General features: G+C 53.0%; 2 protein-coding genes across 3 annotated transcripts in view; one reads left to right on the top strand and one right to left on the bottom strand.

Annotated features, from left to right (window-relative positions):
• Positions 1 to 1,267: 1,267 nt before the first annotated feature.
• SDF2 (stromal cell derived factor 2) lies at positions 1,268 to 3,461 on the bottom strand. Its single transcript, XM_053275404.1, has 3 exons — positions 3,156 to 3,461; positions 2,679 to 2,875; positions 1,268 to 1,907 (listed from the first exon to the last, which is right to left on the bottom strand). Exons 1-3 carry the CDS (start codon positions 3,316 to 3,318, stop codon positions 1,620 to 1,622), a joined length of 648 nt encoding a protein of 215 aa, XP_053131379.1. The 5' UTR covers positions 3,319 to 3,461; the 3' UTR covers positions 1,268 to 1,619.
• An 88-nt stretch (positions 3,462 to 3,549) lies between these two features.
• SUPT6H (SPT6 homolog, histone chaperone and transcription elongation factor) overlaps positions 3,550 to 26,523 on the top strand; it is a 33,879-nt gene continuing 10,905 nt past the window's right edge. Inside the window, exons 1-25 of one of the 2 annotated variants that reach the window (XM_053275389.1) lie at positions 3,550 to 3,689; positions 8,787 to 8,917; positions 9,183 to 9,332; positions 10,196 to 10,266; positions 11,236 to 11,431; positions 12,349 to 12,433; positions 12,783 to 13,056; positions 13,172 to 13,273; positions 14,414 to 14,530; positions 15,008 to 15,097; positions 15,359 to 15,501; positions 16,201 to 16,352; positions 17,250 to 17,345; positions 18,409 to 18,538; positions 18,640 to 18,790; positions 19,726 to 19,880; positions 20,776 to 20,971; positions 21,371 to 21,510; positions 21,852 to 21,969; positions 22,314 to 22,390; positions 22,984 to 23,119; positions 23,525 to 23,662; positions 24,487 to 24,654; positions 25,292 to 25,419; positions 26,248 to 26,455. In XM_053275389.1, the coding sequence (XP_053131364.1) occupies positions 8,809 to 8,917; positions 9,183 to 9,332; positions 10,196 to 10,266; positions 11,236 to 11,431; positions 12,349 to 12,433; positions 12,783 to 13,056; positions 13,172 to 13,273; positions 14,414 to 14,530; positions 15,008 to 15,097; positions 15,359 to 15,501; positions 16,201 to 16,352; positions 17,250 to 17,345; positions 18,409 to 18,538; positions 18,640 to 18,790; positions 19,726 to 19,880; positions 20,776 to 20,971; positions 21,371 to 21,510; positions 21,852 to 21,969; positions 22,314 to 22,390; positions 22,984 to 23,119; positions 23,525 to 23,662; positions 24,487 to 24,654; positions 25,292 to 25,419; positions 26,248 to 26,455 (3,330 nt within the window). In that variant the 5' untranslated portion in view covers positions 3,550 to 3,689; positions 8,787 to 8,808. Of the gene's footprint in view, positions 3,780 to 8,786; positions 8,918 to 9,182; positions 9,333 to 10,195; positions 10,267 to 11,235; positions 11,432 to 12,348; positions 12,434 to 12,782; positions 13,057 to 13,171; positions 13,274 to 14,413; positions 14,531 to 15,007; positions 15,098 to 15,358; positions 15,502 to 16,200; positions 16,353 to 17,249; positions 17,346 to 18,408; positions 18,539 to 18,639; positions 18,791 to 19,725; positions 19,881 to 20,775; positions 20,972 to 21,370; positions 21,511 to 21,851; positions 21,970 to 22,313; positions 22,391 to 22,983; positions 23,120 to 23,524; positions 23,663 to 24,486; positions 24,655 to 25,291; positions 25,420 to 26,247; positions 26,456 to 26,523 lie in introns of both variants that reach the window. The other variant, XM_053275390.1, reaches the window with a different exon arrangement.

A 26,523-nucleotide genomic window follows, 5' to 3' on the forward strand; every position in this document is an offset into this window, starting at 1 on the left:
CTGGCTTTTACTTTAGGATTTTTGGACTTGATCCTTGCTGAAATACTTGGTCAGTATTGTTATATGGACATTTTATATTTTTCTCTGTTTTAGGGAAGCCCACTATGAACATAGGAAACTGCCTTATACCGAGTCAGACCCTTGGTCCATCTAGCTCAGTATTATCTACCCAGACTGGCAGCGGCCTCTCCGAGGTTGCAGGCAGGAATCTCTCTCAGCCCTCTCTTGGAGATGCTGCCAGAGAGGGAACTTGGAATCTTCTGTGCTCTTCCCAGAGCGTCCCCACCGCCTAATGGGAATCCCTTACAGTGCTTGCATGTAGACTTCCATTCCAATGCAAAGCAGGATGGGCCCTGCTTTGCAAAGGGGACAATTCATGTTTGCTACCACGAGACCAGCTCTCCTCCCAATATAGAATGCAGGGCTTAAATAGGGCAGGAGACCATGAAATATTATTTTTCTCCTGAGATATTCTGAAAGTGGCCACAAAATACAATTTCAGCCGAGACCTAAAGAGTGAACTGAGGTGTTCTGGTAGAGAGGAGATTCTCTGTTGATAAAGTTCCTGCCTGTAGAGGGGTGCATCCTCAGAACCCACTCTGTTCCCCCTGTCTGTTGTCAGTCAGTACCCCTTTGACCCATATTATTAATTTAGTTCAACGTACTGCGTGTCCAGTCCTTTTTGTTATCTATAGTTTGAAGTCAGTGCATATGGTGCTTTTCGGAGCAACACAAATAGTAGTAATGCACTTCACGTATCTCATCCTGATATAATCCTTACAACAACCCTGCATAGTAAGAATCTTTGTCCCCATATTACAGCTCGAAGAACACAGGAAAAGAGGAAGCTGCCATATACTGAGTCAGACCCTTGGTCCAGCTAGCTCAGTATTCTCTGTACACAGACTGGCAGCAGCTTCTCCAAAGTTGCAGGCGGGAGTCTCGCTCAGCCCTTTTTGGAGATGCCAGGATTGAACCTGGGACCTTCCACATGATGATGCTCTACCTCTGAGCTATAGTCCCATTCCCCTTGCTTACATGTGGTACCCAAAATGGGCAGAGAGTGGCACCCAGCTGTTCAGCAGGCATGGGGTAGATAGAGGCTGTCCTCATGCACCTTTGCTTCCCATGGGAGAAATGGAAGAGCCTCGTCACTAGGAGATGGCAGAACACCTAACTGAAGGGCTTCTGAAAAACCAACCTGCTTTTCGAATCTACACTACAATACTCTCGGGAATACAAGTGGGAGGAAGGGATACCCATCACATGCGCTTGAATCACCTGTGTTTATTTAGGACTGAGTCCCAGCACGCCTGTGCTTGAATATCAGCAATACAAGGTGCCGGGGGAAGGAACACAGACACAAGGGGGAAACACTGCCGTACGTCATAGCTCTGCGTGCGACGCCTCCGTCTTCAGCAGGTAAGCGGTACAGGGTGTGGCTCCTTCCTGTATCCCCACGGAAGGATGGTGGCGTGGCAGCTCTGCAGGGGATGTCGCCAGCACCCCAAGTCACACTTCCAGTCTCAGTCCTCTGAGGTGGGAGTTCAGGCAGGCTTGCAGGGCTGGGGGCGAAGAGAGCTCCACACCACGGACACACGAGGTCGCTCCTTCTGCCATCACAGCTCTGCGTGGGACGTCTCCGTCTTCAGCAGCTCCGAGGGCTTCATGAAGATCCCCTCCATCGCCTTCCAGTAGCTGTCCTGGCTGGAATACGACATGCCATGCACTTCTCTCTGGCCGTTGATCGGCCGCCCGTACTGTTCGCCCGTCACGGAAAGGAGCACCTCGGTGGAGGTGTGCTTGAACCGCACCTCGCTCCCCCGGTCCCAGTACGTGCCACTGCACAGGACGGTCCAGTCGTCCAGGAAGTCCCCCTCGCCGTCCTCCCCAAAGGCACTGACCTCCTGGAGCAAAGAGAGGAGGGAGCAATGCTGCATTAACACCCACGCAGTCCCCTCAACTGTGCAAAGAAAGTGGTTACTGCCGAGGTTCTCAAACTTGGTCCCCCAGATGTCGGACAAATGTTGTTGGTCCTGAGGGAGCAGGGCCCACTGGCTGGGCGAGAACTACAGAAAATATATGAGGAGGTGGGGGGCGGCCATATTCACCACAAAACAAGATCGTTCTGAATTTAAGATAAGCCCCTTAAGAAACAGAGATTCGATACAGGTTATGGGCTTGTTTACCCCAGAGGAAGAGGATCCGGGATTCAAGATGGCCCCTGATTTCTAAAATGCAAGAACCTGGGGGGAAAAACTAGTCTTGGGTTCAGGTAAATACAGTCATCCCTTGCCAACCCAAGGGTTCTGTTCCAGGAAAGCCATGCGGTTGGCATCATGAAAAAGCATTGGAAACAAGGGGAATCGTGGTCGCGAAAAGACCAAAAAATAAAGGAACAATGGGGGAAAAAGAAGAAGCCAAAAATCACCCGGAAACCCTTGAAATCACCAAGAGACAGCAAGAGGAGTGAGAAGATTATTTTTTCACCCCCAAGTCACCCCTGAAAATCACCCCGGAACCCCCCCAAATCATGAAACACCCTTCCTAAAATCACAAAAAAATCTTGCCAAACGGCAGATACTCAGATCATGATTGGCAAGGCCTGTCACAATTTTCCAGCAGGGAAATGTTGAGAATCCAAAACATGTTGATATTCCAAACCGCAGTTGGTTCACCTGGTTGCCCGAGAGGGGCGACGTGAAGTGATGGCTGTGCAAGTTGTGGCCTGTGTTGATGTGGGTCAGTCTGATGGACTGTCCGCACTTCACAGGAGTACCCCTTTCGCACACCGTGGACGTCTTGCCCCGAACCCGCCAGTAACTGTTGCTGTCATCCACGGCTGTGACGCCTGTCACCGACTGCTGCCCGCTGCCTATGCAAACAAAAAAGGAGGAGAAAGGAAGAAAAGTCAGTTTGGACCTGCTCACAGCATCTTTGGTTGGTGCCCAAAGCTTCTTGGGATGGGGACACTGGTTTATTTCTGTTGAAAAGCGACGTATTAATATTAATAATATTATAACTGGGATAACCATCACAGTTTTTAGAAAGTGTGCTAAATCTTGGCTGAATAAATATGCCAATGAATAACTGGGGATCAGGGACAGGAGACGTAACAGAGTGCCCCTAAGTATGTGAAGAGTGCCCCCCTTTACCAGAGCCGTAGCGGACGTCATGCGAGTGGAGACGGACTCCGTGGCGGGGGTTGAGCAGCTTCACCACCGACCCGCAGGTCACCACACCCTCGCCGGCTGCCGCCGCCACGGCGCAGCCCGCGAGCAGAGCCGCCCAGAGCCGGCAGAAGCCCCGCGCGGCCATCGCCTCCACCGCGAGCAATGAGAGACAGAGCCGGCTAGAGCGGCGCGCGGTGGGGGGATGACTTCCGGGGTGAGCTCTGCTCACGGAGCTGAGGGCGCCGTCGGCCTAGAGAAGGCTCGAGGGTTCCACCCTAGATCGGCACCTTTCCCGATCACCAATAGGAACACATACCGGATCCGGAAGTGGGGGAGGCGGGGCCGCTCTGCCCCCGCGAGTCTCCCTGCGCTCCTCTGCTCCTCCCTCCCCTCTTCCACCCACCCACCCCCCCGCAGTCGCGCCGCAGCGGCTGCTGACGGAGGAGCAGCGAGGCCTCCATTTTGCCTCCAGAGAGCCCCGACGAGCGCAGGAGGAGGAGGAGGAGGAAGCAGCAGGTGAGGCCCGCCGGCCCGATCCCCGCACCCAGCCAGGCCGCCGCGAGGCCCGTGCCCCCCGATCCTCTCTGTCCTCGAGTCCTCTCTGAGGTGGGTGCCCCAAGGACCCCCCGGGGCGGGAGGGGGAGGATTCCCAGGCCTAAAACAACGAGGAGGGGGGGAGGAGAAGAGCGTTTTGTGGGGGTTCTTATGGGGGGGGGGTGTCTAGGCCTGGAGGGAAGCGGGGAGGGGGATGTCCTGTGGTATGATGTGGGCGGAAGAGAGAAGAGCATTTGGGGGGGGGGGTCAGGGTCTTAAACAATAAAGCGGAGTGGAGTGGGGTCCTGGTTGCTAAAGAGATGGGTGTGAGTCCTGTGCCTACCCACAGAAGTGGGAGAAAGAGAGAAGAGCGTTTTATGTGGGTTCTTCTTGGGTGGGGTATCTAGGCTTTTTTTTAAAAAGCAAGTTGGGGGTCCTGGTTGCTAAAGAGCTGGATGTTATGTGGGGGGAAGAGAAAAGAGCATTTTATAGGGTTTTTTTGGGGGGGGGATCTAGGTCTTAAAAATAAAGCAAGAGTGCAGGGGTTTGGTGGTTAAGGAGACAAATAATCCCCCCCCCCCGCCTGACACATTCTCCCCTCGGACAGCTGTTCAGAACTGGTGTCCTGTTCTTTCCCCCACCCACCCACCCACCCACCCATAAAAAACAAATTGTGTTCAGAGTGAAGCCTTGTGCCATGTAGTGGAGGAATGAGAAGGGAGTCTTGTCTCTTCTGGAGGAGAGGGGGAGGAGGAATGTCTGCTTGCCCGCATTGCTTTCCTCTCCTGGGCTCTGAGTCAGGATTGCTGCAGAGCTGGCTCGCTCCCCGACCCCAATTGAGAGTCTCTACCCCTGCCCCGCAACACATACCTACCTCTGTCCCTTTATCTCCACGGCTGCTACCACTGCAACCAATGTTTTGGAAGCTGCCATATACTGAGTCAGACCATTGGTCCATCTAGCTCAGTATTGTCAACACAGACTGGCAGCAGCCTCTCCAAGGTTGCAGGCAGGAATCTCTCTCCGCCCTATCTGGAGATGCTGCCAGGGAGGGAACTTGGAGCCTAGATGCTCTTCCCAGAGTGGCCCCATTACCCCCTAAGGGGAATATCTTACAGTGCTCACAGGTCTCCCATTCAAATGCAACCATGGTGGACCCTGCTTAGCTGAAGGGACAAGTCATGCATAATACCACAAGACCAGCTCTTCTTGTTTGTTTGTTGCTTTTCAGCTCAAGTGCTTCAAGTGGTTTTGCACAGGAAAACAGTAAATAAATAGGACAGGTTCCCTGTCCTGAAGGGTTCCCGGTCTAAAAAGAAATGTTGGGTAGGCACCAATAGCGGACACTGAGGGGATGGTCCCCCACCCCATGTTTGTCCCCACACATACACCCACACACACATACACCCCCCCACACCTGTGCACATTTATCTGTACCACTGCTACCAAAGATATTTATATATAATATTGCTTTTTTAAAAAGTGCTCAAAGCAGTTTATGCAGTAAAACAATAAATAATCTCTATCCTCAAAGGGTTCACAGTCTTAAAAAGAAATGTATGGTAGACAGCAGCAGCAACTGGAGGGATGCTGTGCTGGGGATGGATAGGGCCAGTTGCTCTCCACATGCTAAATATAAGCGCATCCCCACTTTTAAAAGTGCCTCTTTGCTCCGTTAGCAGGGGTTAACCTCTGCCATGTCCCCCTCTTCTCCCCCACCACAGTGATCTAGGCAAAGTCAAGGAGGAGTGGAGTCATTGGTTGCCCCAATCAAATCACTTTTTTCAGTCCACAGCCCATAAAAAAGCAAAAAAACACAACCGACATGGTTAAGAGGTTGTTCCAATGTTTATCTTGCTGCTGGTGTGTGTTTAGGATAGCTGTGTACTGTTTTTCAGCAAAAGGTTCACAAAGTCAATTGCATAGGAAAACAAGCCCCAGAGGATCTGGCAGTCAGAAAAGGAACACACGGGAGACCGTGGCAAGAGCCGCTGGGGGGAGATGCTGGGCTGGGCTGAATAGGGGCCTTTTTGCCCAGTTAGTAATGGTGATACTCAAGCTGTGTGCCCCAAGTAAGCCTAAAGATGGTTCCCTGCCTCCCCAAAAGGCTCCCAGACTAAAAAGAAACACAAGGGAGACCCCAGCAACAGCCACTAGGAAGGATGCTAACTCCCCTGCGAACTGGGCAAAGAGTCACCTTTTTAAAGTGGTGATTCTCTTTATTGAGCAAGGGGAGAGCAACTGGCCCTATCCATCCCCAACCCAGCATCCCTCCAATGGCTGCTGTTAGTGTCTATCTTATGTTTCTTTGGGGACAGGAAGCCATTTTATTTATTTATTCCTATGTAAATTGCTTTGGGAACTCTTGTTGAAAAACGCTGTATAAATATTTGTCGTATTCGTATTTGGATGCTAAGCTGGGCTGAACAGGGACAGCTGCTTTCCTCCTGACAAAAACAAGAGCCACCCCTTTAAAAGGTCTCTGCAGTCCCCCTTTCCCAAGAATCTCATGGCAGCAAACATGGGATTGTCTCATTTTAGCCTCCCAACAGCCCTGTGAGTTAGTGCTAGGCTAAGAATTAGCATCTTGCCCCAGGAATGCCTAGTGAGGTCCCTGACAGAGTGTAGATTTAGACCTGGCTTCCCCACATTTGGTGCTCTAGTCACTTTCACTGCATAGGCTGTATTTGGAGGCTTCTTCTCTTGATTGGTTTTTCTTACATTCGCTTCCACCGAGATGCTGATTAATGCACTCTCTGATCTAACTCACTCTCGCGTTCTGTGATGCCCACAAACTAGCATCGCTAGCCAGCCGTTGTTTGTGGTTTCCGGCAATCCCCTCTCTTCCCTCAGATCCTTTCCGGCACCACAGGCAGAGGGCTCAGGAGAGAAGTGGGGCTTCTGCCCTTTGTGCTGGGAAGGAGAACTGTGGGGTGCAGGGTGTCCAGAAGGCTGGGGGCACTTGCCACTGGTGAGCCGGCAAGTGGGTTTGTAGATGTCTGCTGGTGCCTTACTGTTTACAAGCACTAACAGACCTTAGGGAGCAGCCTCACTTCTAGAAGAGGTTTTTGGTGTTTGTGAGTTGTTGGCTGAAATCTTGGAACTGGACTGGGAGCTCGGTTCAGAGCTCACCTAGCTAGAGACTCAATGGGCTGGGCTGGAGAAGCCAGAGAGACACGAGAGAGGCAGGTTGGACCAGAATAGGAGCCGCAGTCGGCTGGAGGCGGCCGCTTTGTTTTCAAGGCTGGAGTGCCTTGACTTGGGAAGAGCCTTCGTGGTGCACAGGGCAGCCCCACCCTGGGCGATGCTCGGAGAAGCTCCTTAGAAAGAGTGCTGGTCTGTTGGGTTATAAAGGGCTGAGCTGTGGTTTCAAGGGACCCTTCTGCTGGTACATCACGTTGCTGTCATCGATCAGTGTGTGCGTGTGTGTGAGAAATATGAGGCAGGATTTGCCCGGTTTGAAGATTCCCGTTATTTCAGACAACTTTATTAGGCAGTCTCAGAAAAATTTAATGAAATACGGGGTTAAGGCCAATGTGGTATGCCAAACTGCCAAGACCTTAAGGAAACAGCTGGTGAGATCAAGATTATATGATAAGTGCGAAACAAAAGCCTGCCCAGTTTGTGAACATACTTGCAAACAAAAAGGGGCTGTTTATAAGCACGCTTGTGCAGACTGTGGCGAATGTTATGTAGGAGAAACCGGAAGACCCTTATTGACCAGATTTAAAGAACATCTTGCAGATTCAAAATATATCTATAGGGAAAGACCTTGGTCAGTACATATGAGAGAGAAGCATAATGGGAAAACAAAGCCACTTAAAGTGCGCATTCCGGAACTAGAACAGTGCACACTTAAAAGAAAAATCAGGGCAGCGTTGCACATAGATACTGAAGCCTGAGGTGAATGATAAGGAGGAACTGAGAGACATTTTGAAATATGGTGGACCTTAAAGGGTGTATTGCTGAACTTGCTTCTTTCCTCTCCCTTTCTCCTTGTCAGTTCTGAGTTGGAAAAGCTCTGTTATCTTCCTCCCACATACCCCACTTCCTTATGTATGTATTAACTTCAGGTGTTCGATTGGAAGAACTTACTATATAAGAATGTCTTTGTATATATATATATATGCAATAGAGAAGGTCTTCAAAGGATTACTGTTGCAGGTTTGTTGTCATGTGTATTTCATCGCCACTATATCAGCTGATTTGATATCAGTTTGCTGTATCCTTTTGGGCAGTTACTCCTTCTCAGCCTCAGTTTTCTGTCTGTAAAATGGGAATTGGAATGACCTGTGGTGTGGTGTGGTGTGGGAGCAACCTTAATGCTTCTAACACTTTTTAAAAATTAAAAATACTGTACAAGCACTCTTATTCATAGAATTCATAGATTCTTTTAGTTTTTATATATTGTATCTGGTCTTCCTCTAAGGAGCTCAGTTCAACATGTATTTTTTTAAACTTCCTTTTTTGATTTTCAAAAAACTCTTCTTTTTTTAAGGAACAAGCATTTTCAAATTTGATTAAAAATGATTTTGAAGCATATCACTTTATAAACCCACTACCAACTGTACTCGCCAGTAAATATACATGTAAAATGATGAATGAGGATAACAATAAAGTTCTGATAATGCTTTTTATTTTATTTATTTGATTTGTATACCGCCCTTCCAAAAATGACTCCTATAATTTGCCAGTTACCTAACTTATGACTTGCCAGTATATGTTAGAACTAGTCAGAATTATAGGGAATATCTTCTTACAGAGGAGTATTGAATTAAATCTTTCAGGTCTTGAATATGGGAATTTAGTTCTTGCTCTCAACTTGAGGAAGGGTCACCCCCTCTCTAGGAAATAGTTTCTATACATTATCAGCATGCAGTGTGACTCCCAAGCTGTCTGTAGATAGCTTGTGGAGTGAGTTCAGCAGTTATAAATATGTCTTGTTCTTCCATACTCTTCTTCCCTCTCAGCTTTTTTTGGTGGTCTCTTCATCCTATTTCCTTCCGGGTGCCATAACCTGTGAAGGGGGAGAGGCCCCTTTTCTTCTCTAACCATACCCTCACTCCTTTCCTCTCCCAGGCAGTTCTTTACAGCTGCAGCCATGTCTGACTTTGTGGAGAGTGAAGCCGAGGAGGAGTCTGAGGAGGAGTTCAATGAAGACGGGGAGGTGGTTCCCAGACCAACCAAGAAGTTTGTAGAAGAAGACGACGGTGAGCCTGGTGGGGTTTCCTCAGGGCTTTGCATGTGTTGAATGCTTGGTTGTGTCTTCTGAGCAGCTCCAGGGAGCAGGGGTCCACAAATTTAGGCTTAGCTCACTAGCTAGCCATTATTGGTGGTGGCCCCTTTTCTGGCATACAGGCTTACGAGAGAGTGCGTCCTCTACTGCTATGAAACTCCTCTCTTTTGGAGCTGACACCTGCCTTTTTCAAGTACCAAATGACTGGCATCTTTTTCTCTCTTTGCTTGCCTTCTCAGATGAGGAGGAGGAGGAGAACCTAGATGATCAGGATGAGCAGGGGAACCTGAAGGGGTTCATTAATGATGACGACGATGAAGAGGAGGAGGATGACGAGGAGGCCAGTGATTCGGGAGACTCCGATGTTGGGCATAAAAAGAGAAAGCGGAGTGAGTGGACAGAGAGAAGCGTTCCTCCCTCTCTCACGACAGCAGAATCAGGGGTCATCCCATTAAATGCTTTTTCACACAGCCCATCATTAATCTGGGGGAATGTGCTGATGACCATCCATTAGGGTGCCTTTAAGCACGGCTTAGGCAGATTCATGGAGGTCAAGTCTATCGGGGGCTGTTAGTCTTGAGGGCTATAGGTTGTTTCTGGGTTCAGCGGCAGGACGCTTCCAAATCCCAGCTGGCAGGAGAGAGGGCATGCCTTCGCCTCCTGCTTGGTGTCTTCTGAGAGGCATCTGGTGGGCCACTGTGAGAAATGGGATGCTGGGCTCGAGAGGCCTTGGGCCTGACCTGGCAAAGGTGCTCTGACGTTGGGAGCAGCCCAGACAGGGAGGCACAAGCAAATGCCAGCCAGATCCACCCATAGCTCCTTCCTTCTCACCCAGGAGAGACAGCAATTCAACCCCTCCCTCTTCCTCCCAGTCTTCCCTAGAACGGGGATGCCAGGAGGTTGTTGACTACAACTGTCGTCATCTCCAGCCAAAGGCTGCCACTGGAGATGATGGGCAGGAGTCGAGAAATGTTAGCTCAGTTCACCAGCCACACAAAAATACTTTACCCGTCAGATGGTTCCTCGAGCTATGATGGCACATTACTTGTCAGGGCTTGCTTCACTCGTTGGGCATCATTTTTCACTCGTTGCAGACTTGTAGCCGAGTGGATTTCCTGAGCCCTGATGATGGGGTTTTTTTAACTCAACACCATCGGGCGATCCCGGTTACAGGGAACCCGGCCTGCCCTTCTCCAGCCCCCTGGTCTGAATTAAGTGGTGTGACCTTCTCTCCCTCCCTTTCCCTGAGCAGCTTTTGATGATCGCCTTGAAGATGATGACTTTGACCTCATTGAAGAAAACTTGGGCGTCAAAGTTAAACGGGTGAGTTCCTTGCTGCACAGTAGCCATTTTTGGGTCCTTGTTGAGCTGGGGAGGGCTGACTAAGAAGAGAGAATCCCCTAGTTCAGTGTCCTTCCTTGCAAGGCCCAGGTGGCAGGCAAGGCTCCTTGACCAATTGTTTGGGTCTGTGTGGAGCTTTGGCTGAAGCTGAATCCTCTGAGGAGAGCTGGTCTTGTGGTAGCAAGCATGACTTGTCCCCATAGCTAAGCAGGGTCTGCCCTGTTTGCATCTGAATGGGAGACTTGATGTGTGAGCACTGCAAGATACTCCCCTCAGGGGGTGAAGTCGCTCTGGGAAGAGCATCTGAAGGTTTCAAGTTCCCTCCCAGGCAGCATCTCCAAGAGAGGGCTGAGAGAGAGACTCCTGCCTGCAACCTTGGAGAAGCTGCTGCCAGTCTGTGAAGCCAATACTGAGCTAGCTGGACCAAGGGTCTGACCCTAACCCTATGTTCCTCTGCACAGTCCCCCTGGCACCGTGTGGAGGTGGCGTTTCTTGCCCAGCACTGTGGGGAAAGAGGGCTCTTTCGGAGCCATCTTGAACCCCTTCACCTTCTTGGAAGGCAGGCACAGAGTGCTGGGAAGTGTAGCCCTTCCCACCGCTTTTCTCCTGGAGATCTTACGAGGGGGCTCTGTCTCACTTAAAGGCCCTTCCCAGCACTGAGAGAAGCACGGTCCTGTGCAGAGGTCAGCCCAGCGGGAACTGGCTCTTGCATTTGGAGTGGCCCCTGCTTGGAAAACTGTGAAGATCGCTGCCCTAGTTTGACAGAGCTTGCCGTTATCTTTGGCTGATAGCTAAGGCAGTTTGTTCTCCTTGGCAGGCAGAGGGATTAAGAAACGAGTCCAAGGACAGCACATCTTAGTGGGGAAAGGACTTGGAGATTCATTGGGGGTTGATGTGGGGCTCTCTGCCACAAGGACTTGGAGATTAAAAAATTCTGTGTCTATTTGACAGCAAAAATTCAGGCGGGTGCGGAAGATGTCTGATGATGAAGACGACGAAGAGGAGGATTACGGCAAGGAAGAGCACGAGAAGGAAGCCATTGCTGAAGAGATCTTCCAGGATGGGGAGGGCGAGGAGGGAGGCGATGCTGTTGAAGGCCCCATGGCCCCTGCTGAGGAAGAGGAGGAGGAAGAGGAAGATGAGTCTGGTACGTATTGATGACCCTCGGGGGCTGTTTGGGAGGGATGCGGGATGGAACTGCTGGAAGGGCCCAGGGTTGAGGAAGGCGGTCTAAGGATTCTATTCTGGCAGAACCTCGCCGTTGGCAAATTCGTGGTTGGAACCATGACCACAACCACCCCCCTCCAAATTGCTTTAAAATCATGTAATATTGCCAAGAGTCACCAAGAAGAATGAGCAGATTGTACCTCTGAACCCCACAAAATCACTAAGAAATGCCAGCCACGGATGCTTGAGTCCCTGGTTGGCAAGACCTGTTACAAATCCCTATTCGCATATACTCAAAACCGTGGTTGGCAAGGGATGACTGTATTTAGGCACTCAGTTTAGGGTTTAAGGAGGATAGACTAGAACCCCTAGACTAGAACTGACCCAGGTGTGTTTTGCACTACTGCTACTTCTTATCTACCACTTTTCAACAAAAGTCTGCAAAGCACTTTACACAGAAAACTAATCAGAGAAATATGGTTTCCTGACCCACGCCCAAAGGACTTGCAATCTAAAAAGAAACTCCAGGGAAACACCAGCAACAGCCACTGGAGCGATGCTGTGCTGGGGCTGGATAGGTCCAGTTGCTCTCCCCCTGCTTAATATGAACAGAATTGCGTCTTGAAAGGTGCCTCTTTGCGCCGTTAGCAGGGGTGACTCCCGTGTCCACAGCCATGTCAGAACGATAAGCTGCAGCTTAAAGTAGCATCCCACCCCCAGTGTTTGGGGTGGTGGTGGTAGCACCTCACACCTGCAGAACGGCACAGATCACTGAGCATTGAAAAGGGGATAATCAGTAGCTGGATCTCGGGATTTCCCAGAGTGTGGGATCACTGAAAGGGAGCGAAAGGGCCTGTTTTCTCTAGCGCAATCTTCTGGCACTGCTTTTTCTCCCAGACATTGATGACTTCATCGTGGATGACGATGGGCAGCCGCTGAAGAAGCCCAAGTGGAGGAAGAAGCTCCCTGGCTACACAGATGCGTAAGTCGGAGCCGGAGCTTTGTGGGTGGCACAGCCTTGGCCCTGCAGCTGTCTTCGGACGACAACTCCCATCAGCCACAGCGGCTGAGAGTCAGGGGTGATGGGTGTTGTAGGCCACCATCGGCAGGATGCCCACAGTGGGTGTCCCTGCACTGCCAGGTTGGACTGCCCTTTGTGAGGTCCCTTGGCTTCTGCGTGGTCCACTGAAGTGTTCTGGCTTTCTTTGGGCAAAGGGTCAAGAAGTCTAATTTCATAGGCAGCTGCCATATACAGAGTCCGACCCTTGGTCCATCTTGCTCAGTAAGAAGGGTTCTCGAGGGTGTGGAACTCAAGCCTGTTTCTTCCCCAGTGCTTTGCAAGAAGCTCAGGAGATCTTTGGAGTGGACTTTGACTACGATGAGTTCGAGAAATACAATGAGTACGATGAGGATCTGGAGGACGAGTATGTGTACGAACCCGAAGAGGCAGAAGGCGAGATCCGCGTCCGGCCCAAGAAGACCACCAAGAAACGCGTCAGTCGCCGCAGCATCTTTGAGATGTACGAGCCCAGTGAGCTGGAGAGCAGCCACTTGACGGATCAGGACAACGAGATCCGGGTGACCGACATGCCTGAGAGGTTCCAGGTGAGGAGTCCGATCCCGACCTGCTTGAGGGTTCCTGGTGAGGAGTCCGATCCTGATCCGCTTCTGGGTGCCATAGCAAACATTTCTATCCCTCATTGCATTCCCCCCCTTCCAGCTGCGTTCAATACCTGTGAAGAATGCCGAAGATGACGAGCTGGAAGAAGAAGCGGACTGGATCTACCGGAATGCTTTTGCCATGCCCACCATCTCCCTGCAGGTAAGACTTGTGTCCTCCAGAGAGCCACTGAGAGGTGGTCGCTGCTGAAATTCTGGCTTGTTTGGAAGCAGCGGTGGGTATCTCTTGGGCTGCAGAGTCTCGAGTCTTTCCAGCTGAGTTCTAGAGCTACATTTGCAGGCTTCTGTGGTTGTCAAGAATGTTTATATATTGCTTTCCAACGGAAAGTGGTTAGCATAGCGGGAGGAAAGATGATTTTTTTTTGGTCCCAAAAGGGCTCCTATTCAAAAAAGAAACATAGTTTAGGAACATAGGCAGCTGCCTCCTACCGAGTCAGACCCTTGGTTCACCCAGCTCAGGACTGTCTACGCTGACTGGCAGCAGCTCTCAGTGTAGGAGTCTTTCCCAACCCTACCTGCAGATGCCAGGAGTTGAACCTGGGACCTTCCGCATGGCAAGCTAACGTTTGCCACTGAGCTCTGGCCTTACAATGCACAGTAGACCCCAGCAACAGCCACTGGACTACTATGGCGTTTGTTTATGCGCCGTTCTCAAAGCGGCTTACGTAGAAAAATACAAAGCAAACACAAAACATGGCTCCCTGTCGCAAAAGGGCTCTCATTGTAAAGAGAGACACCAGGTAGACATCTGCCACAACCACAGCACTGGAGAGATGCTGGGCTGGGTGGGGCCAGTTGCTAAATATAGGAGAACCACCGCTTTAAAAGGCGCTCCTTTGCTCAGCGAGGGATGCTGTGCTGGGCCTGTAGAGGGTTGCCGGGATGTGCACGGAACTGCGGCGGGGGGTACACTTAGCCAGTTCCGGGCACATCCCTAGAGGGTTTTGCCTGTTGTTGTGGCTGAATGGAGTGACTTCCGGGTTCCACTTTCCAGTATGGGGGCAGCCCTGCCAGAAGGGGAGGTTTGGCAGAAGTCCTTGGGGCAGGGCAGCAGGAGCCAGCTGGGATGTGAACTGGACACTAGACCTCTTCCGCAGCTCCTCTCTTCAGTGGGGATTGTACCCCATTTTGGTGGTGGAGGGCCCAGCACCATCTGGGCTTTCTGCCCCAGGCCCCCAAACGTATTGAGCCAGGCTGACTTGGCACTGCTTTCGAGGAGGCCCCCTTGGCCTGGGCCGAGGTTACGGACTCCCTGCTGCATCAGTCAGCCTCTCTTTCCCAGGAGAGCTCCGATTACCTGGACCGCGGCCAGGCCAGCAGCAGCTTCAGCCGCAAGGGCCCCAGCACCATCCAGAAGATTAAAGAAGCCCTGAATTTCATGCGGAACCAGCATTTCGAGGTGAGTCTGGGGCGGGAGGGAAGAGCCCCAACTGCCACAGGAGCAACCCGCGTGTCCTAGCAACATAGGAAGCTGCCTTCTACTGAGTCAGACCCTTGGTCCATCTAGCTCAGTATTGTCTTCCCAGACGGGCAGCAGCTTCTCCAAGGTTGCAGGCAAGAGTCTCTCCCAGCCCTACCTTGGAGATGCTGCCAGGGAGGGAACCTGGAACCTTCTGCATGCAAGTGGACAGGTGCTCTTCCCAGTGGCCCCATCCCCTCAGGGGAATCGCTTACAGCGCTCACACGTGTGGTCTCCCATTCAAATGCAATCCAGGGCAGACCCTGCTTAGCAAAGGAGGCCATTCACGCTTGCTGCCACAGGATGAGTTCTCCTTACCAACCTGGAAAGTCCTGAACGTGGTTGCCCCAGAGTCCGCCTAAACCCATGCTTCTCACCCGCTGTCTTGGGCTAACGGGGCTTTCTGATCTGGCCCAGGTTCCGTTCATCGCCTTCTACAGGAAGGAGTACGTGGAACCGGAGCTGAACATCAATGACCTCTGGCGGGTGTGGCAGTGGGACGAAAAGGTGAGGCACCAGCCTTAAAAGTACAATTTAAAAGTACAAATGCAAACCCACCAGATAGAAACTGCAGCCAAAAGGTTAAAAACACCTCTCTAAAGAGATGGATTTTCAGCGGGTGCTGAGGGAAGGTCCCAAGGGAAGGAGCCTGGCGGGGGGGATTTCAGAAGCTGGGGGGCCACAACCAAAAGGCCCTGGTGGGGTTGAAAAGGAGGGCGTGGGAGAGATGGGCCCAAGCGAAAGATGCTCTCTGCTGCCTTGTTCCAGTGGACCCAGCTGAAGCTCCGTAAGCAGAACCTGACCCGTCTCTTTGAGAAGATGCAGGCCTTCCAGTATGAGCAGATTTCTGCCGATCCAGACAAGCCTCTGGCTGATGGAATAAGGGCTCTGGACACCACAGATATGGAGAGGTACGATAGCACTGGAGTTCAGCTAAAATCGTTCTATTCTCAAGTGTGTGTGTGTTAGGAGGAGCCTTGCTGGATCAGACCCAAGGCCTCTCTGGTCCAGCACCCTGTTTCCCACAGTGGCCCACCGGATGCCTCTGGGAAGCCCCCAAGCAGAAATCGAAGGCATGCCCCCTCTCCTCCTGTTGCTCCCCTGCAACTGGTTTTTGGAGGCATCCTGCCTCTGAGCCGGGGGGTAGCCTCTAGCCATCAGGACTGATAGACCTGTCCTCCCTGAACTTGTCCTGCTTAAAGCCATCCACGCCGGTGGCCACCCCCACATCCCATGGCAGAGAATACCATCGTTCGTTTATTCGCTGTGTGGAGAGAGGACTTTCCTTGGCTTTACATTTCCTGGCAATCAGTTTCATGGGATGGCCCCCGTTGAAAGACTTTCAACGTTCCTCATTGTTGTGACATGCCTAGAGCTTTGGAGTCAGGCAGTCTATACAATAATTTTTTAAAAAATCTGTGCTTAATAAGTCGGGACTGAACCTTGTTCTGTCCCTTCAGCCTGCCTTCAGCAGCTGGCCATATTTTGAGGGGCATCCTTGTACCTGTGGGTGGTTTCTCCTCTGCTGCTGCTGCTGCCGCCCTCGAAGGCCATGCAAGAACCCCTGGCTGCAGCTTCACGCTCTCACCTGCTGGTTTTGTGTCCTGCAGGCTGAAGGACGTGCAGTCGATGGACGAGCTGAAGGACGTGTACAACCACTTCTTGCTGTATTACGGCCGAGACATCCCCAAGATGCAGAATGCAGCCAAGGCCAACCGCAAGAAGCAGAAGCGCGTCCGGGAGGACGGGGAAGAGGAGGAAGGTCTGCTTTGGTGCTTGTCAGTCTGTCGATTCCAAGAGCATCTCCACCCCACCCCACCCCCGCCCTTCGGTCCTCTGAGCCAGTGGCAGCTGCTGCTTGTCGTTCCTGGCTTCTCGGGAACATGGGGAGCTGCCTTACACCGAGTCAGGCCCTTGGTCTTTCTAGCTCCATATCGCCTATGATGATTTGGCAGCAGCTTCTCCCAGGTTGCAGGCAGGTGTCTCTCGGCCGGATCTGGAGATGCTGCCAGGGAGGGGACTTGGGACCTTCTGCAGGCAGAGCACATGTTCTGCCCTTGAACTACAGGCCCATCCCCAACATAGGAACGTAGGAAGCCGCCTCAGACCTTTGGTCTGTCTAGCTCAGGATTGTCTACACTGACTGGCAGCAGCTTCTACAGGCAGGAGTCTCTCTCAGCCTGATCTTGGAGATGCTGCCAGGGAGGGAACTTGGAAACTTCTGCAGACAGGCTCATCCCCTGAGGGGAACTTCTTTACCGTTCTCACGCATGTAGTCTCCCATCCAATGCAAGCCAGGGTAGACCCCCAAAGGGGACAATTTGTGCTTGCTACCACAAGCCCAGCTCTCCTCCTCCTCCTCCTCCTCCTTGCCGATGAAGCATGTGTGTCTCTACCTCCCTGCACTGACCTTGAAGGGTAATGAGCAGCCCTGAAACTGAGGCAGTGCCCCTTGAGAGCGGCCCGGCAGGCCTTCAGCTAAGGCAGCGAGCACAGCACTCCGTAAACAATCACTCGCCTTCCTTGCCCTTTATTGGTGCCTCGTCACTGAGCCTCCTCCCTCTTTATTCCCACAGATCTTAGTGTTGCCTTAAAGTGATGAAAGGATCCCACCCCCCAATCCCCTTCTCCCAACTGTCTCTTCTTCTTCCCTTTCCAGGTGAAGATGATGTGGAAGACGAAGAGCAGAAGGGGCCGGAGCTCAAACAAGCGTCGCGTCGGGACATGTACACAATCTGTCAAACGGCCGGTTTAGGTACGGCCTTGGCATTCATTTGGATCTCTGCACACTGTGTTTGGCAAGTCACTGGAGACAGGATGCTTGCCTCTTGACACAGTTAGGAACATAGGCAGCTGCCGTGTACTGAGTCAGACCCTTGGTCCATCTCGCTCAGGATTGTCTACACCAGGGATTCTCAACCTTGGGTCCCCAGATGCTCTTGGACTTGAGCTCCCATAATCCCCAGCCCCAATGGCTTGTGGTTGGGAATGATGGGAGTTGAAGTCCAACAACATCTGGGGACCCAAGGTTGAGCATCCCTGGTCTACACCGACTGGTGGTGGCTTCTCCAAAGTTACAGACAGGAGTCTCTCTCGGCCCTACCTTGGAGATGCTGCCAAGGAAGGAACATGGAAGCAGGCAGGTGCTCTTCCCAGAGCAGCCCCATCCCACATTGTCCACTCTTTCCACCCGCAGAAGACTTTATGTTGTCTCACGAAGAGGTAGAATGCAAGGTTGATGTTCAGGATGCCAGAGAAGATTTGGCCCTTCCTCAGAATTCTTGGATCCTTAATTCTTGGCGGTTAACGTTGTGGTCCCCTGTAGGAACACAGGAAGTGGCCCTATACCGAATCAGACCTTTGGTCCATCTAGCACAGTATTGTCTATCCTGACTGGCAGCTGCTTCTCCAAGGTTACCGGCCGGGGTCTCTGGGGATGCCGCCAGGGATGGAACCTGGGACCTTCTGCATGCATGCAGACTCTCTTCTGCTGAGCTTTGGCACCATCCCCTAAGAGAATATTTCTAATACTGGGTTTTAAATGTGTCTAGCCTTTTCAATGATTTTATATTGTTAATTGATTTCATGTTTTAAATGATTTTAATTGTAAACCGCCCAGAGACGCAAGTTTGGGGCAGTATAGAAACATTTTAAATACATAAAAACGAGGGCAGACCTTCCTTGACACATTCATGCTTGCTCCCACTAGACTGGCTATCCCCTCGCTTCTGACCCCTCTCTCTAGTAACCGAATGGAGGGACTCCAAGCCTGCTCTCCTATCTCTGCACCTTGCTTATTGCTGTGCTTTCTCCCCTAGACGGCCTGGCCAAGAAGTTCGGTCTGACCCCGGAGCAGTTCGGCGAGAACCTGCGTGACAGTTACCAGCGCCACGAGACGGAGCAGTTTCCGGCGGAGCCCTTGGAGCTGGCCAAGGACTACGTGTGCGGGTAAGCGCTTGGAGGGGGGGCCCTTGTCGTGCTCGGCCCTCCCGCGGGGCCGGGGCCCTCCTGCGTGCACACTCATGGAGCTTTGCCCTGGCTCTTTCCAGCCAGTTCCCCAGCCCCGAGTCCGTGTTGGAGGGCGCCTGCTACATGGTGGCCCTGCAGATCGCCCGGGAGCCCCTGGTCCGGCAGGTCCTGCGGCAGACGTTCCAGGAGAGGGCCAAGATCAACATCTCCCCGACCAAGAAGGGCAAGAAGGTAAAAGCATCTGGGCAGTGCTGGAGCCGGGCGAACCAGGCATTGCTCAGGGTTGCCAGTGGCAGGGATTCTCTGATGTGGTGGAGTACTGCTGCCCCCACGACCCCCAGCCAGAGGCCATTGCCGCTGGGGATGCTAGGAGTTGTAGTCAACAGCCTCTGGGCGTCCCTGTTACAGGGGCGTGGATGATCAGCTGCATCAGCTCTGAGCCATCTCATAAGAATCGCCTTTTCCTGTTTAGAAAATGAGTCTTGCACCCCGAAATTTGTTTGGAAAGGCGTGCTTGCTTGCTTGCTTGTTTCCTTCCTTCCTTCTAGGAAGACCCTCAAGATGTTTGTAGTCTCCCATTCAAATGCAACCTGTTTTTCTCAGGCTTCTAACTGAAACTAGCCAAACCTGCACAGAGCATCTGTGCACTAGTGCTAGTGCACTCGGCCTTCCCACCCCACCTCTGGGCCTTCCCCATCCCAGAGATTTGGTGGGGTGACAGAAGGCCTCCTCACTTGGCCTCCCCTTTCCACTGGGCCTACCCCCCCCCCACGACTTGGTAGGGTGATGGAAGGCCCTGCCTGCTCACCTTTTCCTCGCCCTCCGCTTGGCCTTTCCTCTCCTCTCGCCTCTCGGCCTTTCCTCCCCCTGCCACCCGAGCGTTTTAATATAGAGGTGGATTTTAAACCATTTAATGTGTCTTTATCCTGTGAGATCTGTTTTATCTGTCTTGTGAATTTTTATGTTCACTCTGTACACTGCCTAGAGATGCATATATCAGGCGGTATAGACATGTGATAAATAAATAACTGGGAAGTCGGTGGGTGTCCGCCTGAGACTTCCCAGTGTCGGCCACACGAGCTTCCTGTGGTTGCTGTCGAATACCTCTTGTCTGGGGAGAGATTCATGGGCAGTCTGTCTCCGTCTCTGTCCTCCTGAAACGGCAGGATGTCGACGAGGCCCACTATGCCTACTCGTTCAAGTACCTGAAGAACAAGCCCGTCAAGGAGCTGCGGGACGACCAGTTCCTGAAGATGTGCCTGGCTGAGGACGAAGGCCTCCTGACCATCGACCTCTGCATCGACATGAAGGGGGTGGAGGGGTGAGTCTGCCCCAGCAGGGAGTGTCTTGCAGCTCCCCATGAGCAGCTTGGAGATGGAGGGGAGCCTCTGGCCTTTAGAACGTAGGAAGCTGCCTTCTGCCGGGCCAGACCAGCAGTCCGTCTGGCTCAGGCTGGCCCACACCAGGACAGCACAGTTCTGGTCTCTCCGCTGTTTTTGGACATCCCCAGCCGCAGTGGCCAGTAGTCGGGAATTAGGGGTTTTTTATTCCAACATCTGCAGGAGGGCCGAGGTTATATAGGAAACTGCCATATACTGAGTCAGAGCATTGGTCTATCAAGCTCAGTATTTTCTTCACAGACTGGCAGCGGCTTCTCTAAGGTTGCAGGAATGAATCTCTCTCCGTCCTATCATGGAGATGCTGCCAGGGAGGGGACTTGGAACCTAGATGCTCTTCCCAGAGTGGCCCCATTATCCCCTAAGACAGAGAGGATCTTCCAGTGCTCACACATCAAGTGTTCCTTTAATATGCAACCAGAATGGACCCTGCTTAGCTAAGGGGACAAGTCATGCTGGCTACCACCAGACCGGCTCTCCTCTCACAGAGGAGATGCAACCCTGGTCTACACTGACCAGCAGTGGCTCTTGGGGGCTGAGGGCAGGAACCAGACTGAGCTAGATGGACCAAGGGTCTGACTTGGGATATGGCAGCTTCCTCCATTCCTAAGAGGCCTTTCCCTCCCCAGCCCCTCCCGTGTTAAAGTGACTGTTTTGTGGGCAAAACCTCCCATGGTGCGGTGACTCTGTTGGTCGGGTTTCCGTGCCCTCCCCTGCTTGTGGGCACCGGCTTTCTGCAGAGTTGTCCTGAGCCTTGCCTTGCCTTGCCTGTCTGTCCGTCCCCTCCCTCCCTCCCTATCTCCCTCCCTGCCCCTTCAGCTACGGCAGCGACCAGACCTACTTTGAAGAGATCAAGCAGTTCTACTACCGGGACGAGTTCAGCCACCAGGTGCAGGAGTGGAACCGCCAGCGCACCCTGGCCATCGAGCGGGCGCTCAACCAGTTCCTCTACACACAGATGGCCAAGGAGCTGAAGAACAAGCTGCTGGTGGAAGCCAAGGAGTTCGTCGTCAAGGTGCGTGGCGCCCTGGGCCCTTGCTTGTGTGCCCCTCGGCGGAACCCGAAGAGCGTGAGACTTGGGAGGGCCCAAGGAGAGCTGCTCTGGTGGTAGCAAGCATGAATGGGGGGCGGGGGGGATGCTTCCCTTAGGGAAAGCCAGCAGGGGCCAGGGCAAGAGTGAGAGAGCTGGTCTGGTGGTCCACCCTGGCTGGCATTTGAATGGGAGACCTCATCTGTGAGCACTGGAAGAGATTCCCCTGGGGAGAGCCTCTGAGGTTCCGAGTTCCCTTCCTGGCAGCACCTCCAAGAGAGGGCTGCGAGAGACTCCTGCCTGCCTCCTGGGAGAGGCCACGTGGTAGAAGGCAGTTTCCAGTGTGGAAAATGACGGCCTTCTGCCCCTCATGTCTTCCGCCAGGCTTGCAGCCGGAAGCTGTACAACTGGCTCAAGGTGGCGCCTTACCGGCCAGACCAGCAAGTGGAGGAGGATGACGACTTCATGGATGAGAACCAGGGGAAAGGCATCCGGGTGCTGGGCATCGCCTTCTCCTCAGCCAGGTACTTGGGGGGGCATTTCAGCGACTTGAAATTTAGGGCCTGTCCCAGTCCGTTGTCCCCTCTGCTAAGCGGGGTCCACCCTGGTTTGCTTGTGAATGGGAGACGTGAGCACTGTAAGATATTCCCCTCAGGATGGGGAATCTGCTCTGGGAAGAGCACCTGCGTGCTTATATGCAGAAGGTTCCGAGTTCCCTCCCTGGCAGCATCTCCAAGAGAGGGCTGAGAGAGAGACGCCTGCCCGCCTGTAAACTTGGAGAAGCCACTGCTGGTGTGGGTGGGCAATCCTGAACTAGACAGGCCAATTGTCTGACTCGGTATAAGGCAGCTTCCTCTGTTTGCAGGGACCACCCTGTCTTTTGTGCCCTGGTGAACGGAGAAGGCGAGGTCACGGACTTCCTGCGCCTGCCCTACTTCACCAAACGGAGGAACGCCTGGCGAGAGGAAGAGAGGGAGAGGAAGGTGAGCATGCCGAAGGCTCCCAATTTAATCCCTGGGAGCAGCTCTAACTAGGGCCGGGAGAGACTCCTGCCTGCAACCCTGGAGGAGCCACTGCCAGTCAGTGTAGACAATCCTGAGCTAGATGGACCAAGGGTCTGGCTCGGTATGTGGCAGCTTTTTGTGAAAGGTCCCTAGCTCAGTCGTAGAGCCTCTGAGTTGCTTGCAGCAGGTTGCAGGTTCCGTCCCTGGCGGCATCTCCAGGCCGGGCTGCCTGTAACCCTGGAGAGCCGCTGCCAGTCTGGGTCGACAGCGGGAACCTTCGCGGGCAGTTCTGCATTCTGTTTGGTCTCCTTTCTCTACCCCAGGCCCAGGATATTGAAACCCTGAAGAAATTCCTGCTCAGTAAGAAACCCCATGTGGTAACAATTGCAGGCGAGAACAGGTGAGCCTGCTGGAGAGCCGTCTCTTCCGTCCCAGCTGCTGCTTCCTGAGGAGGAAGGAGGCGCCATCCTTCAAGTTAGGCCCACATTTTTGCCCAGAGGCACGTCGCAAGGTCTGGGCCGTGCACTCTGAGGCTGGCGTTTGCTTTGAAGGACCTTGCCTCAAGCCCTTGCACGCAGAAGGCCCCGGGTTCCCTCTCTGGCAGCATCTCCAAGCTAGGGCTGAGAGAGACTCCTGCCTGAAATCTTGGAGAAGCCGCTGCCAATCAGTGTAGACAATCCTGAGCGAGCTGGACCAAGGGTCGGACTCAGGAGCTTGCTGGGTCGCAATGTAACGAATGCGCCTGCTTTTTGTCTGGAGCAGGAATTGAGGAAACGCAGCCTCGCTATTGTTGGCTACCAAGTTTGGTGGGGGTGGAGTGTGGTTGTGTGCACAAACCAAGCAAGAGCAGTGGGTTAAAAGGAACCCCAAGATTTGGGGCTGGCTGTCCGGCAGGGAGCAGACAGCAGAGAGTGGGCTCGAGCTCTGAAGCAGCCAGATCTCTGTGACGTCCTGCGCCTGCTCTCTCTTTCTCTCCCCTCCCCGCTTCCTCAGAGACGCCCAGATGTTGATGGAGGACGTGAAGCGCATTGCCCACGAGCTGGACCAAGGACAGCAGCTCTCCTCCATTGGGGTGGAGCTGGTGGACAATGAGCTGGCCACCCTCTACATGAACAGCAAGAAGTCGGAGGTAGGCAGCGGCGGCGGCGTCCTGCTCCCCCCGAGGTCCCCCCGAGGCCCTTCTTGTCTTGGCAGGAGTGAATTGCAGGCCATGCTGCCCTCCGCACCTTCAAGACGGCCCCTTTGGGGGCACCCCTTTCGCTACGATTTTTAAAAAATGCTTCTGTTAAAACTATTTTTAGAAATCTCATTTTAACCAGAGCTGGTCCTTAACCTTTAAAGCATGGGGCCGGGTTACCCGAAGGAGGGCCTTGCGCCATATGTCCCTGCCTGGATCCTCTTCAGGCGAGGCAGGTGGACCCCTGGATTTTTGGGCTGGCTCCTAGATCCAAAGACAATTTACCAGGGCCTCCCTCAAGCGATCTCCAACCAGCGGAAAGCCCTGGCCTGCTCACCCTCTGGCCCTCTCTTGCAGAACGAATTCCGGGATTACCCCCCTGTCCTGCGCCAAGCCGTCTCCCTGGCTCGCCGCATCCAGGACCCTCTGATCGAGTTCGCCCAGGTCTGCAGCTCGGACGAGGACATCCTGTGCCTCAAGCTCCACCCTTTACAGGTAACCACACCTTGCTGGGAAGAGGTGTCTGTGCAAGACGGCGTTGGTCCCATCAAGGGCAGAGTTTGATGTTGGGCCAAGAACTCGGTGTCCTGCGGATCTCCGCTTGTCTCTCAAAAGCAAGGCCTCTTTGTGGACGTGAAGGTCTTAAACTGTATGGCGGGTCCCTGCTGAGATCTCAGAAGCTGGGAATGGAAGAGCGAGAGGCCCCAATTCACCGCATAGTTCCTTGCCACTTTGCATTGCTTGCTTGGGCAGAATAAATGTATGGAAAATACTGTATTTACCTGAATCCAAGCCTAGGTTTTCTTCCAAGTTGTTTGATGTTAGAAATCAGGGGGGTCATCTTAAAATCCAGAGTTCTCCTTGCAGGTAAATACAGGAATAACCTGTATTTTTTAAAGGGGGTCATCTTAAATTCAGAGTAGTCTTCTGTTCAGGTAAATACAGTATCTATGCATATATTTAACTTGCAGCTTGCAAAGTTTGGGATAGTGGGGTGTGCAGAAACAAACAAGAGGACCCAGTCTACTGATATGGAACAGCCCCGCAGGGAGTCCTAGAATCCACCTAACATTCTAGCTCTGAGCTCTGTCTGTCTGTCTCAGCCAGCCTCTTGCCTTGGTACTAGCCCAGGCATCTACAAATCCACCTGCCAGCTCGCAGGCCACCACCAACAAAGGCCGGCTAGTGAGCGAAGCCTCAGTCTGTAGACCTCTGTGTAAGCTTTTGTACTGTGGGGTCTTGGTTCAGGAAAGCAGGACTTGGGCGGGCTGAGTGGGCTCCCCCGGCCCTGTTCAGCCCAGCTTTCTGTGCTTGGCCAGGAGCACGTGGTGAAAGAAGAGCTGCTGAACTCCCTCTACTGCGAGTTCATCAACCGCGTGAACGAGGTGGGAGTGGACGTCAACCGTGCCATCGCCCACCCGCACAGCCAGGCCCTCCTGCAGTACGTCTGTGGCCTCGGGCCCCGCAAGGGCACCCACCTGCTGAAGGTAACGCCTCTCCCGCTGCTGGGCTGGGGAGGGACATGTTCCCACGTCCGTGGCGTTAGCGCTAGAAACCTGCTCAGAGGAGCTTGGGCTCTGGAGGTGGGGCCATCTTAACCCTTGAGGGAGGCCCTATGGCCCCCTATGAGCTCTGCGCAAGGAGAACGATCAATCTAGAGAGCTTGGAATCTGCCCCTCGGAGTGGCTGGCTGGCTCCATTCATGGTAGGGCCAGCCCGGGTTTGAACTCTGACCATGCCACGGTTTCTGAGCTGCGACTTGCCATTGCGTTCACATGGACACAGGACAAGTAGCAGTTCAGTCATGATCTCTGGGTGCGGGGTGCAGCCGTAGCTCAGCGTCAGAGCACCCGCTTCATACGCATTGGGTCCCTGGTTCAAGTCCCTGGCAGCATCTCCAGGTCGGGCTGGGAGAGAGGCCTGCCTGCAACCCTAGAAAGCCGCTGCCAGTCAGGGTTCACCATGTTGAGCTAGATGGACCGAGGGCCTGGCTTGGTCTAAGGCTGCCTCCTCTGACCCTCTGCCTTAGCCACCCCTTTATCTTAAGGTGGCTGCTCTCAGGGCTGTGCAGTGGCCGGCAAAACCTAATGCCTGCTGCATGCTCTGTGTCTCGTGCGCACGCAGATCTTGAAGCAGAACAACACCCGGCTGGAGAACCGGACCCAGCTTGTCACCATGTGCCACATGGGGCCGAAGGTCTTCATCAACTGCGCCGGATTCATCAAGATAGACACGGCGTCGCTGGGCGACAGGTTGGTCAAAGCCAGGGTGCTGTGGAAGGCTGCCGCCTAGTAGCGAGATTATTAGCGAGATTAGGAGCCATCCTTCAATAGGCATGGCTCATAAGGAACTTCGTCTGGATGTCAGCCAGTGACTGGAATAGATTACGGTAATATTTAAATGTGAATTGGCGTCTGCGTCAGTGATGGAGATCAGCAAGAAGAGATGGCGACGCAGCAGTACGTTTTAGACTGACGGATATTTGAATGCTTGAGCTTTTGTGGGTCATGACCCACTTCCTCAGATGCAGGGCCGAAGCGAGGGTGGTCAGTGACAGGCAGGTGGTGACCGACGTCCTATAGAGGTTGAAGAGACATTGACAAGGTGCCAGTGGGTGGTTATTACAGACACGCCCAGTCGTCAATTTCTCTCCTTTGCTTCCTAGTATATGTAAAACCGCCGAGATGTTGTAAATGTCTCTTTTAAATGTGTATGGAACTTCTGTCACCCTCTCCCTGTAGCAGCCCCCACGAAAGCTCAAGCATTCAAACAGGGGTGACGAAATGTTGGCTCAGTTTATCAGCCAGACAAAATATTTTGCTCGCCAAAGCTATGTTGGTACATCGCCCATCAGGACTGTCTTCACTCATCGTAGACTAGTGGATTTCTGCAGCCCTGCATGCAAATATTAGTAACGTGTGTGTGTGTGTGTGTACACACACACAATATCACTATCTCTGAAGCTGAAGGTTCCTGGCGCAACTTGTTAAGCAAGGTTGAAGCCCCCAGCCGTAGCACGTCCAATCTTCTAGCAACCAGCAGCCTCGTCCCCATTTGACGTTGCTCCTCCGCTCTCTTAGCACGGATTCCTACATCGAGGTGCTGGATGGGTCCAGGGTCCACCCGGAGACCTACGAATGGGCCCGGAAAATGGCTGTCGACGCCTTGGAGTACGACGAGTCGGCCGAAGACGCCAACCCGGCTGGTGCCCTGGAGGAGATCCTGGAAAACCCAGAGCGGCTGAAGGACCTGGATCTGGATGCCTTTGCTGAAGAGCTGGAGAGGCAGGTGGGTCGGAAGGGCTGCCCGGGGCCCCGAGGCAGCCTGACTGCTTGGCTTCGCTGGCAGCCTGACGG

This window comes from Hemicordylus capensis, chromosome 12 (assembly GCF_027244095.1).
Source record: "Hemicordylus capensis ecotype Gifberg chromosome 12, rHemCap1.1.pri, whole genome shotgun sequence".
In the NCBI taxonomy this organism is placed as follows: Eukaryota; Metazoa; Chordata; class Lepidosauria; order Squamata; family Cordylidae; genus Hemicordylus; species Hemicordylus capensis.

Excerpts from the sequence above, each read along its gene's own strand:
- SDF2 (XM_053275404.1), bottom strand. The coding sequence starts at position 3,318 with ATGGCCGCGCGGGGCTTCTGCCGGCTCTGGGCGGCTCTGCTCGCGGGC. Across the intron at positions 2,876-3,155 it reads TGACGTCCGCTACGGCTCTG|GCAGCGGGCAGCAGTCGGTG; the intron begins GTAAAGGGGGGC and ends TTGTTTGCATAG. Across the intron at positions 1,908-2,678 it reads CGCCCCTCTCGGGCAACCAG|GAGGTCAGTGCCTTTGGGGA; the intron begins GTGAACCAACTG and ends TCTTTGCTCCAG.